This window comes from Nanorana parkeri, unplaced genomic scaffold (genome assembly GCF_000935625.1).
Source record: "Nanorana parkeri isolate BGI_ZX_2015 unplaced genomic scaffold, ASM93562v1 scaffold857, whole genome shotgun sequence".
Taxonomy (NCBI): Eukaryota; Metazoa; Chordata; class Amphibia; order Anura; family Dicroglossidae; genus Nanorana; species Nanorana parkeri.
Window position 1 is genome coordinate 363,973 of NW_017307125.1, and position 14,388 is coordinate 378,360.

General features: G+C 40.0%; 2 protein-coding genes across 2 annotated transcripts; both read left to right on the forward strand.

Moving 5' to 3' along the window:
* Positions 1–2,606: 2,606 nt before the first annotated feature.
* LOC108794497 (olfactory receptor 5B12-like) lies at positions 2,607–3,533 on the forward strand. Its single transcript, XM_018565543.1, has one exon. It carries the CDS (start codon positions 2,607–2,609, stop codon positions 3,531–3,533), a length of 927 nt encoding a protein of 308 aa, XP_018421045.1.
* Positions 3,534–9,090: 5,557 nt separating this feature from the next.
* Positions 9,091–10,035, forward strand: LOC108794498 (olfactory receptor 6C3-like). The gene has a single exon (XM_018565544.1). The coding sequence runs from the start codon at positions 9,091–9,093 to the stop codon at positions 10,033–10,035; it is 945 nt and encodes a 314-aa protein (XP_018421046.1).
* The last annotated feature ends 4,353 nt before the right edge of the window (positions 10,036–14,388 follow it).

Genomic DNA, 14,388 nt, shown 5'->3' on the forward strand with positions numbered 1-14,388 from the left:
CACACAGTTACTTTGAGATGGATAACAGAGTGATATCTTTATGTGCACAATGTTTTGACTTAATCCTGAAGATGTTTGACATGTTCTACCTGAGCAGGTAATAGTAATTACACATTTGTAGCTTCCCTGGAAAATAAGGACAAATATATAAAGCAAAGAAGAGTATAGTACTGTAGTACTAGTGACGTTTTTTAAAAATACATGCAAATGCATTGGCTTAGTAGAAATAATCCCTACTGTTACACCTGCAGGGAATTTATCTTGCTATCACTGATAGTCAGTTGGCTGTGATTATGTCTGTACCTGGGTAGTTGAGGCAAGCCAGCATCAAAAAGAGCTACCAAGTACTTCATGATGTGTGTCAGCGGACTTTAAGTCCTTCTAAAGGTTGCACTTTGCTGCAAGGACCCTTTAGGTTTCTGTGTGTGCTTTAAATGGCCATAATCCCTACAACATTTTTTATTTTACTGTATATGCATTATATAAAAGAGCAGTTGCTAAAATGTGTGTAAAACCAAAACATTTTTTTTTAGTTTTAGATATAGTAGCTCACGGTTAAGACCCCTTGTGCTGTCACAATAATTGCATAAAAATATCATACAATGCATAGCCACGGTTAATATTTATATTGCTGTGAATTGAGAATCACATACTTAAGTTTTTCTTAAGCCATTATCTTTGGTATTGCATACTTGGTTATTATACTGACATCTTGTGGTCAATTACATTATTGTTTTTCTGTGTTCCCTCCCATTTATGATGTATTTCCCCTTTCTTCATTACTTCATGACTCAAAATGGTTGACTGTAACATTGCCAAATATGAATCTGCATGTTTTCTTGGAAACATTACCATCTCTGACCTTCAAATACCATCTGTTCATTCATCTGCTGTATCCTGTTGTCTGTAGCATACTGCATTCAAATAAAGCACTTTATGGATTAAAAGGTATTTGGTGAGTTCAGCTATCTGTTAAGGATTGTCTGCAGTAATTATATCTGCTTATGCAGGCTAGGCATCGAGGTCTCAGCAAGGGCTAAAATGCTAATACAACAATCGGAGTCAGAATACCCCTTTAAAGGAGAACTATGGGGTTAAGTCTTTTCCCCATAGTCCTCCTTAGGGTAACGGGAGGACACAAACTAGCGTCCTCCCGTCACCCTATGGTTAAGTATACCGCGAGCTGTAGCTCGCGTTATACTGAGACGCCGCAGCTGAAGCGGATCCCGACAATTGTGCCGGGATCCGCCCAGCTGCGTGACTGACAGCTGGCTCTGCCTATCTAGAGGCAGAGCCAGCTGTACCCGCCCCCTCCCCCGTCCGTTCCGCCAGTCAGCGCTGGCGGATCGGAGCAGGGAGGGGGGAATCCAGCCCCTCCCCTGTCACAGCAGAGAGCCATGACAGGATCCAGAGGTGAGCGAACGCCGGTATGTGTTCGCTCACCTCCCGATCTGCTGAGCCGACCTGTGACAGTCTCACTGTCACAGGTCAGCTAGAACTATGAGGTGAGTGAAAACCACTCACCTCCTGGTTCTCCTTTAAGGATTTATATTAAACTATGTGTCCCATCTATGAGCTTTCCCTTTACTTCCTAGCCCAGAAGCAGGAAGTCAGAGGAAATCTCTCCTAAGTAAACAGAACTCCCATCTTAGTTGTCAATGGAATAAATGTCCCCATTAGAAGATTTCCCCTCAACTCCTTTTCTTGTGACAACTCTAACATTTTTGATTTCCCACCACTTTCTGTCTCATTGACAATGATCGCAAGGACAAATACCTAGGCTGAAGCTTTCCAGTTGTGAGAACAGGTGGGTTTTAACCACTTCCAATACTATCCAAAATAAAAAATAAACAAGTTTTGGCTTTCAAAAAACTTTAATTATATATGTAAAATATATGTATTTGACAGAAATGTACACATCATAGATATATACATGACATATGCAATAGGAGCTATCACCCACACTGTAGAAACTAGGATCTATTACCCACTCTGTAGCAATTCTGTAGCAACTAACATAGAGATGTTGAGTTAACTTTTCTGGCACAAGAAAGATAAAAATGACAGTTGGGAAGTTTCTACATGGGATGAAAAGAACTGAAACACATAAAATATATATTTTGGACATTATGTAGTTCAGCTTCTCTTGGCCATACTGCAGTGTCTTCACTGTAAACCTCTGCCCATGATAATATAAATAGTACATGATACAGTTATAAAATGTGTAATTTAGGTACAATGGCCCTTGAAATAATTAAAACCAATCAAATCAAGTTCTTTTTGTTTAAAACATATTATTGTGCTAAAACACTCAAACTACTATATTGGGTATAACTTAAAGGAGGCCTAAGTAGAAGTGGCCTAGGCTGTACACACTGGGATTTGTTAGAAAACTCAAATATATAGAGTAATGTTTGATGGATAAGATTGGTTTAATGTGGTCTATCTTTCAGATTTGAAGACCCAGTCTCAGCTATTTCTATAAACAAGGCGCTAAAAAAAAAGAAATTCAAGAAACTAGAGTTCCAGTCATAGAAAATTCTGAGGAGAAGTTTTATCTTTGGAATCTATTTATATCATCAAACATTTCCACATTTTCTCAAAGAATGCTTGTAAACCATACTGGGGTTACATATTTTATTATCAAAGGAATAACAGAAGCACCGGAACTGCAGGTTGTGATCTTCCTCCTGGTTCTCCTCATATATCTCATCACTCTTGGTGGCAATATGACTATATTTCTACTAATCTGCTTGGATCATCGCCTACACACCCCCATGTACTTCTTCCTAGCCAACCTGTCCATAGTGGACATTTCATGTTCCACGGTCACACTACAAAGAATCCTAGTAAACTTTGTCACAAAGAATAATACTGTTGGATTCCATGCATGTATAACACAATGTTACCTTTTCGGATCATTTACAGGTCATGAATTATTTATTCTGACGGCGATGAGCTATGATCGATACATAGCCATTTGTAAACCTTTGAACTATTACTTGATTATGAACTTTAAAACCTGCGGTATGCTGGCTTCGCTCTGTTGTCTGTTAGGTTTTATACAGGTCATTCCTCATTGTGTCCTAATAGTTAATATCTCTTGTTACTACTCAAATGAAATTGACCACTTCTTCTGTGATCTTCTTCCAATAATGAAAATTGCTTGCAGTGACATCTCTGTTTTGAAAGCACTGTCCTATATAGAAGGGCTAATTATGTTCTTTATAACGCCTTTTTGTCTGACCTTAACTTCCTACTTTCTTATAATCATCACCATACTAAAAATATCTTCTAATATTGGGAGACGCAAAGTCTTCTACACATGTTCTTCTCACCTCACTGTCATCATTTTGCTTTATATAACACAGACTTTACAATATTTGATACTAAACAATAGCTTTGGATCCACCAAACTTTTCTCTTTGTTTAATACTGCTATTGTCCCCATGCTGAATCCAGTTCTGTACAGCTTAAAAAATAAAGATGTGAAATCTGCTTTTAAACGAAAGCTGGGCAGCATAAAGGCATAAAGGCAGCTTTAATTTATAGCTAAACCCAACAAAGCCAGCTCCAACCTATCACCTCCATACATTTCATTACTGTAGCGCTACCCTCGCAAGGGCCACTGTAGTATATGGGTCTTCTGTCCCACACCAGTGATGACTCATCCTCACCTGGATCCGAGTAACACCAACACACCGTTTAAAACTTTAAAATGGGCTTTATTAAAACTAGCAATAAGCCCAGGAAAGAGATAAACTGTTCAACAGGATTGACAATTTTAAATGCAATGATACAATACAACCGCTCAGCTGAGTAAACAAGATTGGTGTTCGTTCACTTTAACCGCCAGTGGGAGGCCTTCCCTGAAATGCACTGAACCGGCGGTGAACAAAACTCTAAGTTGCACAACACAGAAATACTGTTCAACAAGTACCAAAGGAAATATAACTGACTATGAGAACCTATCTGGCTCTTGTAGGTCCCAGCTAACCACTGGCCAGTGGGAATTCCACACACACAGAGTCTGCCAGCATTGGGGCCCTTTAAATTCTGTAGTTGAGTACTCAGCCTTTTGTAAAACAGGATGGAAAGAGGTATCTTCACAAAGTGTCACAGTGTGACAAACATTAACAGATGTGGTGATCCACCTTTAGATAGAGCTGCATTTTGCAGTAAATAGGATCTAGTGGGAATAAGTGAGATCAATTCACACAAGGATGGCAGAAGATCTCTCAACATTAGGTGCACTTTATATATCTTCCTTCCAGCAATTGGTAGCTTGATAGCTGTCTCAGCCGACTGGATGGCGATGGGTGCAACACAGGCCGCAGAATCCCCCAAAAAGGATGATGGCTGCAGTACACAAATTCGTCTCTACATGTCACTGCACTGTTAGCACATCTTCAGAGATCAGGCGAAAGGTTAGCATAGCATACTGGGGCTCCCCTCTCAAGCCTGCACCTCCCTTTAGAAGTCTCCACAGGAATCACAGACTCTGGCAGTGCACAGGAGACAAACACAAGGGACACTTTCCCCTCTCTGGCTGCAGCATACCAGTCTGTGTCTCTCCCCCTGTGCCTTCCTCTCTCTCCCCTCAGTCTGCTCCCCTTGGGTGGTGGGCTGGGCTAAAAATGGCCTGGCAGCCAATCACAGCTCTCCTGGGCTGCTATCCAATCCAGTCCTTCCTTGCATTTTGTTGTTATGGGTGGGCTTCTTCTTAGCTACAGCAGTAACCAATCCAAGAACAATTCTGCAGTTGCAGCCAATAGAGTCTCTCCTCCAGTCTCTGTGGGCTATCAGACTAGCCAGAGAAATGCAGTGCAGTGTTTCAGAGAGCAATACTCTGCATATATTACAGAAGCAATACTATGCCTGTGCTACATCACTTATGAATAATTTCCAGATAACACCCTAGGTGCAACATCTGCTCTGTCATAAACTCTTCCAGTCAGCTTCTGAAATTCACTGACCACTCAAAGTTTGACAGCCTCTGTCTAATTAAAAATCCATATAGGGCTTTATGAACTAACACAGGGAGAGATTTCTGTCCCTTTTCTCATCTAGGTCTATGTGTGCATGTTTTAAGTAACTCTGAATAGCAGAAGATCAACTTAAGCATACTATTTAGGCTATAACTCCTGCATTAAAATAGTGGAGAACAGCCTCAAGCATGTCATCTGTTGGCTATAAGTGTTACATATGACACCTTTATATGCATTTTAAAAAACAATTGCATGTTAAGGAAAAAATATACATAAAACATAATCCATTCCCTTTAGCCACTTGTGTAGTAGCCTGTATATACCCCTTCCTTGCTACCATTTTTTGGAAACACGCCAGTACTGAGATAGTCAAGGTGCACTTAGGCTTTAAAAGTCACTCACTGAGTAGAGAAAGTAGAGGATGAAATTGTGTTGCACTGAAATTGTGTGCAATAGCTAGATTTTATCGATGAACCTAAAACAATCTCACAATCATTGGTGGTTCATGGAACTTTAAAACCTTTCACCCCTATCATAAAACAAACCCCCAACCCTCATCATTGGTGGTCAATGGGACTTTAAATGCCCTCAAAATGATCACACAATCATTGGTGGTCAGTTGCACTTTAAAATAGTACCCTTCTCTGTGCTGCTGCCTAGGGAGGAGGTTTGAGTTTGTGGCTACACAGGGTTCCCCACATACAGGCAAACTAAATAGCTGGTTTGCCTGCCCACTGAAGCGAACCTTTGTCTGTGCAGGAAGTAATTTATGTATTTATGGTATTACTACCACCATTACATGAATAACTTCCCACTTGTGGTTGCTAGGACATGGGCAGCCGCCAGCGTCCTAGCATCCAGTGACTCCAATCAGCTGTTGGCCAAGGGATTCGGCAGCTGAGTAGGCAGGGATTCTGGTCACTGTTATTGGCCAAATATGGCCATGGCCATATTAAGTCAATAACGTCAGCCAGCATCCCTACCAATTTCTATACATTCAGCTGCCTGTCCGGCAACTGAATGATCTGCCCCTCATGATCACATCATGATCTGCCCCTTGTCCAATCAGAGAACACCTTTTATTCATTGATTAATTGTCCGCTGTGCTGAGTGAGTGACTCCATGTGTTTTCAACACAACCCCAACACAGGACGCAGAAGATTACTGTCAGCATTGTAGTAGCTCCAGCTGCAGTGCTTTACAGGATCTGTGTGGGCCGATTAGCTATAGCATATGCATACTTACACTTGGCCAAGCTAAAGCAATGTAAGTATGCATAATACTTCATACCTGAAATTCATGTTTAAGGAGTTTACACTATTCAGCTTTTCCTTGCCTTCTTATGTCTAACTGCAGGGATGGAGGAATGAGGAGAGGGTATAAAGCCTTAAAAATAACTTCATGGATCTATACCCTCAAGCACTTTTTGCCCTCTGTTAGAAATAAAAGGACATTTTTAGCTGGTGAGTGCACCTGCAGGAGGGTTGGCACAGAAGTGAAGCACAAGTGTGTGGATTGAAGGGAATTGACATGTATTTACTGTATCTATACATTAACTACAAATGCTTTGGAGTATTTGGTGTGTGAAGTCTATAAGAACGTACATTTGAAGTTAATTATACTTGGAACTGTTTGTAAGTTGAATAATTTCACAAACCTAGTGTTCTGTTTGCTTCCTTTCTATTTTTTATGTATATGTTTATATAGAGGGTGCAATTTAACATTATTATTTGTCACATATATTGAGCATGCACTGGGCAAATACTAATATATAATAATCTGGTGATCATGGAACACACTTGCTGGTGGTGCTGGACCCTACTTGTTTGAATCGTAAAGTTGTCCATTTTTGTTATGATGTATAGACCCCTAAAAAAAAGTATTACTTAGTCAAGCCTCTAAATTATTACATTTGTTGTTTAAAAGTTTGTAGGGATGTGTTCCCTAGCAGCCTGGCTGCATTTTTACTTTAGCTTTTATGGTTTGTATTGCAGGGCATTGAACCCAGGGATGATCTGTATGACATCACCTGTCTGTCATTCTGTTGACAGAAGCTCCAGTATCCTATGTCAAGGGTGGAGACAGAGATTCCTTTCTGTTTTGTCAGCTGACCAGCGCCTGGTGAGCTTGTCATCAGTGGGTTTCCTGCCTCCTCTTCCCTTGTATATGTTTATATATTTTCTAATATTTTTTTATAAAAATTAAATAATTAAAAATCTTAAAAACATTAACCCCTCCCTTCCCCCACAAGGTTTTTGCCCCACTTTTGCTGATGTCACACCACATGCCCTGTAATCAGTTCAAGAACATTGGCCATGCCATCTGAATGGGAAATGTAGAAGTGGCCATGGCGCATATGTGTATGTGTGTGTGTGTGTGTGTGTGCGTATTTGCAATCCTCTGTATTGTATTGTGTTGCCTTGTAATTTCTATATATGTTTGCATATTATTTTTTTAGTAAAAGTATATAAATGTTCTACCTTGCTGTTTCCTTGGATTTATTACAAGGATTAAGACAAACAGTGGGTAAGCATAACACTGGAGTTCTGCTTTTCAGTAATAATTATGTGTTATAGCTCTAGTAGTCCATAAGAAAGCCATATGTTTATGTTTGTTTGTAAAACCAACTAATTATTAAAAATAATGAGCGTATAAACTCTGACCAGGCCTTGATAGTTCCAAGGGAATTAATTACCAATAACAAGCTCTCATATATAAACAGGCATATTTTTCAACATTTTATCTTACACAATTACTTTGAGATGGACAAGAGAGTGATATCTTTTTGTGTACAATGTTTTGACTTAATCCTGAAGATGTTTGACATGTTCTACCTGAGCAAGCAATTTTAATTACGCATTAGTAGGTTCTCTGGAAAATAAGGACAAATATATCAAGCAAAAAAAAAAAAGGTATAGTTCTGTATTACTAGTGACTTTTTTTTTTTTTACATTTAGAAATACATGCAAATGCATTGGCATAGGGGAAATAATGCCTACGGTTACACCTGCAGTAAATGTATCTTGCTATCACTGATAGTGAGTTGCCTGTGGTTATGTCTGTACCTGGGTGCCTGAGATAAGACACCATCATAAGGAGCTACCAAGTACTCCATGATGTGTGCCAGCTGACTTCAAGTCCTTCTAAAGGGTGCACTTTGCTGCGAGCACCCTTTAAGTTTCTGTATATGCTTTTAAATGGCCCAATCCCTAAAATAAAATGTATATTACTGTATGTGCATTATATAAAAGAGCACTGAAAATGCTGTCTCATTGACAATGGTCTCAAGGACAAATGGAGAGGCTTAAGCTTCCCAATTGTGAAACTGACAGCAATAAATACTCACAGTGAGTTTTAACCATTCCCAATACTATCCAAAATAAAAGAAAAAGTTGTGGCTTTGCAAAAACTTTAATGATATATGTAAAATATACATATTTGACAGAATTGTACACATTATAGATATTTACATGACATATGGAATAGGATCTATTACCCACACTATAGCAACTAACATAGGGCCTGTTGAGTTATGTTAGCTTTTTTGGCAACAGGAAGACAGTTGGGAAGTTTCTAAATAGGATGAGAAGAACTGATCCACACTAAAATATATATTTCGGACTTACGTAGTACAGCTTCTCATGGCCAACTGCTGTCAATGTAAACCTCTGCCCACGCTAATATAAATAGTACATAATACAGTTATTAAATGTATCATTTAGGTACAAAGGCCTTTGAAATAACTAAAACAAATCAAATCAAGTTGTTTTGTTTAAAACATATTATTTTGCTAAAACATCAAACTGCTATATTGGGATTAACTTAAAGGAGGACTAAGTAGAAGTGAAGTAGGCTGTACACTCTGGGTTTATTCAGAAAACTCAGATACTGTATATAGGGTAATATTTGATTAATAAGATTGGTTTAATGTGGTCTATCTTTCAGATTTGAAGACCCAGTCTCAGCTATTTCTATAAACAAGGCGCTAAAAAAAAAGAAATTCAAGAAACTAGAGTTCCAGTCATAGAAAATTCTGAGGAGAAGTTTTGTCTTTGGACTCTGGTCATATCATCATCAAACATTTCCACGTTTTCTCAAAGAAATGCTTGTAAACCATACTAGGGTTGCATATTTTATTTTCAAAGGAATAACAGAAGCACCGGAACTGCAAGTTGTGATCTTCCTCCTGGTTCTCCTCATATATCTCATCACTCTTGGTGGCAATATGACTATATTTCTACTAATCTGCTTGGATCATCGCCTACACACCCCCATGTACTTCTTCCTAGCCAACCTGTCCATAGTGGACATTTCATGTTCCACGGTCACACTACAAAGAATCCTAGTAAACTTTGTCACAAAGAATAATACTGTTGGATTCCATGCATGTATAACACAATGTTACCTTTTTGGATCATTATCAAGTCATGAATTATATATTCTGACAGCCATGAGCTGTGATCGATACATAGCCATTTGTAAGCCTTTGAACTATTACTTGATTATGAACTTTAAAACCTGTGGTGTGCTAGCTTTATCTTGTGGGCTGTTAGGTTTTTTACAGATCATTCCTTACTGTGTCCTAATAGTTAATATCTCTTGTTACTCCTCAAATGAAATTGACCACTTCCTCTGTGATCTTCTTCCAATAATGAAAATTGCTTGCAGTGACATCTCTGTTTTGGAAGCACTGTCCTTTATACAAGGGCTGCTTATGTTCTTTATAACTCCTTTTTGTCTGACCTTAATTTCCTACTTTCTTATAATCATCACCATACTAAAAATACCTTCTAATATTGGGAGACGCAAAGCCTTCTACACATGTTCTTCTCACCTCACTGTCATCATTTTACTTTATATAACGCTGACAATACAATATGTGGTACTAAACAAAAGCTTTGGATCCACCAAACTTTTCTCTTTGTTTAATTCTGCTATTGTCCCCATGTTGAATCCAGTACTGTACAGCTTAAAAAATAAAGATGTGAAATCTGCTTTTAAACAAAAGCTGGGCAGCATAAAGGGGACTGCCAGCTTAAATTTATAGCTATACCCAGCAAAGCCAACTCCAACCTATCACCTCCATACATTACAATACTTATGAAAAATTTCCAGATAACACCCTAAGTGCAACCTCTGCTCTGTCGTGAACTCTTCCAGTCAGCTTCTGAGATTCCCTTCAGGCACTCTCTAACCATTGGAAATGTTAAAGGGTTACTATAATGGTTTTTGTTTAGTTTTGTTCTTTTATCATTTATAAATTGATTGTGTGTGTTTTAAGTAACTCTGAATAGCAGAGATCATAGAGAACATACGATTTAGGCAATTCACTGTGTAGCAGTAAACTCCTGTGTTTTTATATAATACGTTTTTATTGATCGTTTTACAAAAAAAATACAAACTACCTCAATATTCAGGTAAAATAGATATGCAGATCCAGTATTAGGTGGTGTTACAATTGCAGTTTTCTTACAAACAACACTAATGTTCATACATCAAGCAGGCATAGATATACACATTGGAAATTGAACATAGATAGGCAGGGCCGGATTTCCCACAAGGCCAACCGAGGCCTGGCCTCGGGCCAGCAGGGAGTAGAGGGGCAGCAGGGGTATAGAATTCCTATCTCCCAACGCCCGGGACATGCAGTTTCGGGCGCCGGGTGGGTAGTTGTTTTCTACATTTAGGCCTGCTATGGGCAATCATAGCTAAATGTACAGCGCGGAAGCTGCTGCTGGATTTGTACAATTGATCTCGGGGATGTCGCTGAGATCAATTGTATGCAGCCTGCATACAGAGGGGGGGGCATTGAGGGACCTGGCCGTTGGGCAGCAGAGAGAGTGAATCCGGCCCTGAAGATAGGGAGAAGTATATAAACATTAGATAAACAATTAGATAAACAGTAACTCATTTCCTATCACTTACACATGTTGGGGAGGCAGAGGTAGAAAACTAGAAGGTGTTGAGATTGGATGCTGGAGTTTAAAAAAAAAAAGGATATATAAACTGTATTATATAACAAACAAGAACTGGAAAAGAAAACAAGAAACAATAAAAAGGGGAGTGGGGTAAGCAAAAGGCACACCTATGGTAAGGCATGGAGGTGATTAAATTCATAATTTTTCAATTTGCAGTAGGGATGAACTAGCCAATTTTCCCAGGATGAAAAAAAGAGAAATATTGTTTTTTTTTTTCAAAGCAAAAATACGTTGATGAGAATATTGAAGGTTAACCAGCCGTATGACTTCTGTAGGGTTAGGGGCGAAGGATCAAACCACTTTTGAATGATAAGGAGTTTAGCTGCATAGGGAATATGAAGAATTATAGTACCGGAGGAAGGTGGTAATAACCACTTGTTGACCGGGGTGTTAAACCCCCTTCCTGGCCAGGCCATTTTTCAGTAATCAGCGCTGCGGTACTTTGACTGACATTTATTCCGTCATGCAACGCTGTACTGAAATTAATTTTATACCATTTTTGGGGACACATAGAGCTTTCAAAGAAAACTGTTTTCCCTACGTCATGTAAACATTTATTAGTAACCAATTTTTTGCTAAAATATAAAAGACAGGGTCACATCGGGTTAATAGACACCAAACATGTCAAGCTTTAAAATTGTGTGTGCCCGCAAAATCGCAAAAAAACTATCATACCTAAAATTGGCCATAGGTGACGATTTAAATGCTTTTACCGCTCATCAGTTTAGTGTTATCAGTTGACTGATGTCCCTAAAATTATTGCTCCCGCGATATGTAAGCTGTGATAAGATACTTTGGTGCTTCCCAGGCACTTCCCAGTCCACCTAGCGTCTAATGAAGATTTTTTTAATTTCCTACAAACCTCCTGGAGGGACACTGCAGAATTTACCGGCCAACAACCAGCCACACCTGTTCTTTTATGGGAGGCAGGTAAAGCCTCAAATTGGCCATAGGCGACTCTTTAAAAGCTTTTACTGCTCATCAGATTACTGTTATCAGTGACTATGGCCCTAAAATTATTGCTCACACTCTGACTATAGCAGCTAGAGAAATGATAGTATAAGGCGGAAGTGATGTAATGCACATAATTTCCTCCTTTAGAGAGAGAGAGGAGGAGAGTTCAGCAGTGTGGAAATGCTGATCTCTCCACCATCATCACTGAAATCACCTGCTGTGCCGGTCCTGGGCCCACAGGGGGGGCAGTGGAGCCCGGGATAAACGGCAGTGGCAGTGGAGGGGGTGAGTGCAGCAGCAGAGGGAGGGGGGTGCCCACTGTTTTTTGTTATACAAGCAATCGAACGGCTGTAGAGTGGGATTCTGCTCACGGGCGAACACAACAAAAATGACGTACAGGCACGTCCACCCGCTGGGAAAAGGTTGCCGTCCGCACGTGTATTTACAATTTTTTGAACCACTCCTCCAATCAGCTGATCGAGGGATGCTAGCCAAAAGGGTGCCAACAGCGGCACCCACTGTGCGAATTTCGACCAGTTCTTGATGAACCGGCCAAAATTTGCATAGTGCATGGCCAGTTTTATGAAGAGTTTCCAAAAAGACCTGTGTTACTCGCTTGCCAATATTCAGCAGGTCTGGTGTAATTGACGTTTTATGTGATCTTTGTCCCTGTTAGCACAGTGAAGTTGGGATCAGAAGTCCTTTAAGTAGCAAAGTATTCACAAATTAAACCACCTCAAATGACCTCTCTTGCCCTCCCATCACATACAAATAAAAGCAGAAGTAAGAGCAAAGGTTCTTACCTATCAAGCCTGTGCAGAGCCCTGCATCTTTCTCCATATTCCAGCAAGTGGCAGGTTGTACATGTTTAACATATCAGCAGGCCTACAGACAGGCCCATTATAGCCTATGGATGTGACCAGTATATGCACAGTACTGCTTAACCTGACTGCTGGAATGTGGAAGATGCACAGTTCTGGGCAGGCTAGGCACTGTGAAAACCCTCAACCCCTGGTTTGAGGTCTATTTTTATTTGCATAGATGCAAAAAGGGGTAAAGAAGGGATTTAAGAACAATTTATTCATAAATGAAGTTCCATTAACTTTTGTACAACTTCATCTCTGATGCTACAATTTCCCTAGCACTTTTCTTATTGTGGTAGATTGCAGGTAGGTCTTTATCCTTTAGTATGATTTAAGAAATTAGATTCTGTATTATTTTGGGGAAAAATGTATTTTATTTGTGGGTATGCAGCAGCCAAGTCTGAGAGGGCACCTGTGGGAATCTGAACTGTAATTGGTGTGCGAGGGTTCAAGGAAGTAGCTGGCTGTCTAGCACTGTCATGCTAAGGATATATGTATGGAAGCAGTTTTACCACTCTGAGTAAATCCTACATGAGATATATTTTTTAAAGTGGAAGTAAAGTAAAGAGGAAAAAAAAATGCTGGGAGGTTGAGATTTTTAACAAAAGAGACATGCAAAGTATCCTCTTCCTCTCTCCCCCAGTGTTTTTTTTTTGTGTACACTGTATGGCTCATGCGCTGTGCAGTGTACTCCCCCAGCCTATCCACAGTGTCTCTAAGATGCCACAAATGAGCCGGGTGCTGTGGAGGATGTATCTCCTTTGCACATGTGAGAAGTTACATCAACAGTGGCCACCTAATGGCCAAAAAGGACTTCCAAGAACCCAGAAGTGTCAGAGACAGAGATGGCAGCAGTGGGGGACAGTGCTGAGGACAGATCATCTGACAATGCTAGAGAAGGGCACATATGTAAGATAAGGGTGCCCTAATGTGCACATATGTTGAAAAAAAAATGAAAGCAGGTTCATGTGGTTCTCTCCATACTGAAGGAAAGCTTTATATTACCCTGTTATGCAGATGTATAGAAAGTCTCTGTGGTTATACTTATACCGGGTAAATAACCGAGCCAAAGTGGACGGAGTCAAACCCTGTTCAGCTATTCACTTCAGCTGAGTATGGCTGTTTTCAGCCATACATAGGCTGGCTTTTGGCTCCCTTTGGTTCAGCCGAACAACCTCAGCGTTTTCAGGCTGAACCGAAGTGAAGAACATGTTCGCCTCAGGATCAGGGACATCTAGATTGGCTGAGGCAAGCCTTCGGTAGTTTAGTCTTTGTTGTTCGCCCATATTTTCATAGGGGCCAAACAGCAGAGAGTGAATAGCCAAATGCTGCTGTGCAGTATTCGGCTTGGTCATTCTGTTCGCTACCTCAGACATAGCAGACAGAATGAAAACTTTAATGTAAAGAAGAAAAAAAAACGGTGTGGGGCCCTTCTCCCAAACCATACTAGACCCTTTAGGTATGGTAGGAATGTTAGGAGGGACCCCGGGTTAAAAATAGAAAACAAATGTGTGTGGGTTCCCCCCCAAATGTCATACCAGGTCTGGTAGGAATTTCAAGGGATGAAAAAGCATCCTCCCAATGCTGAGGGCATGTTGCCTGGTA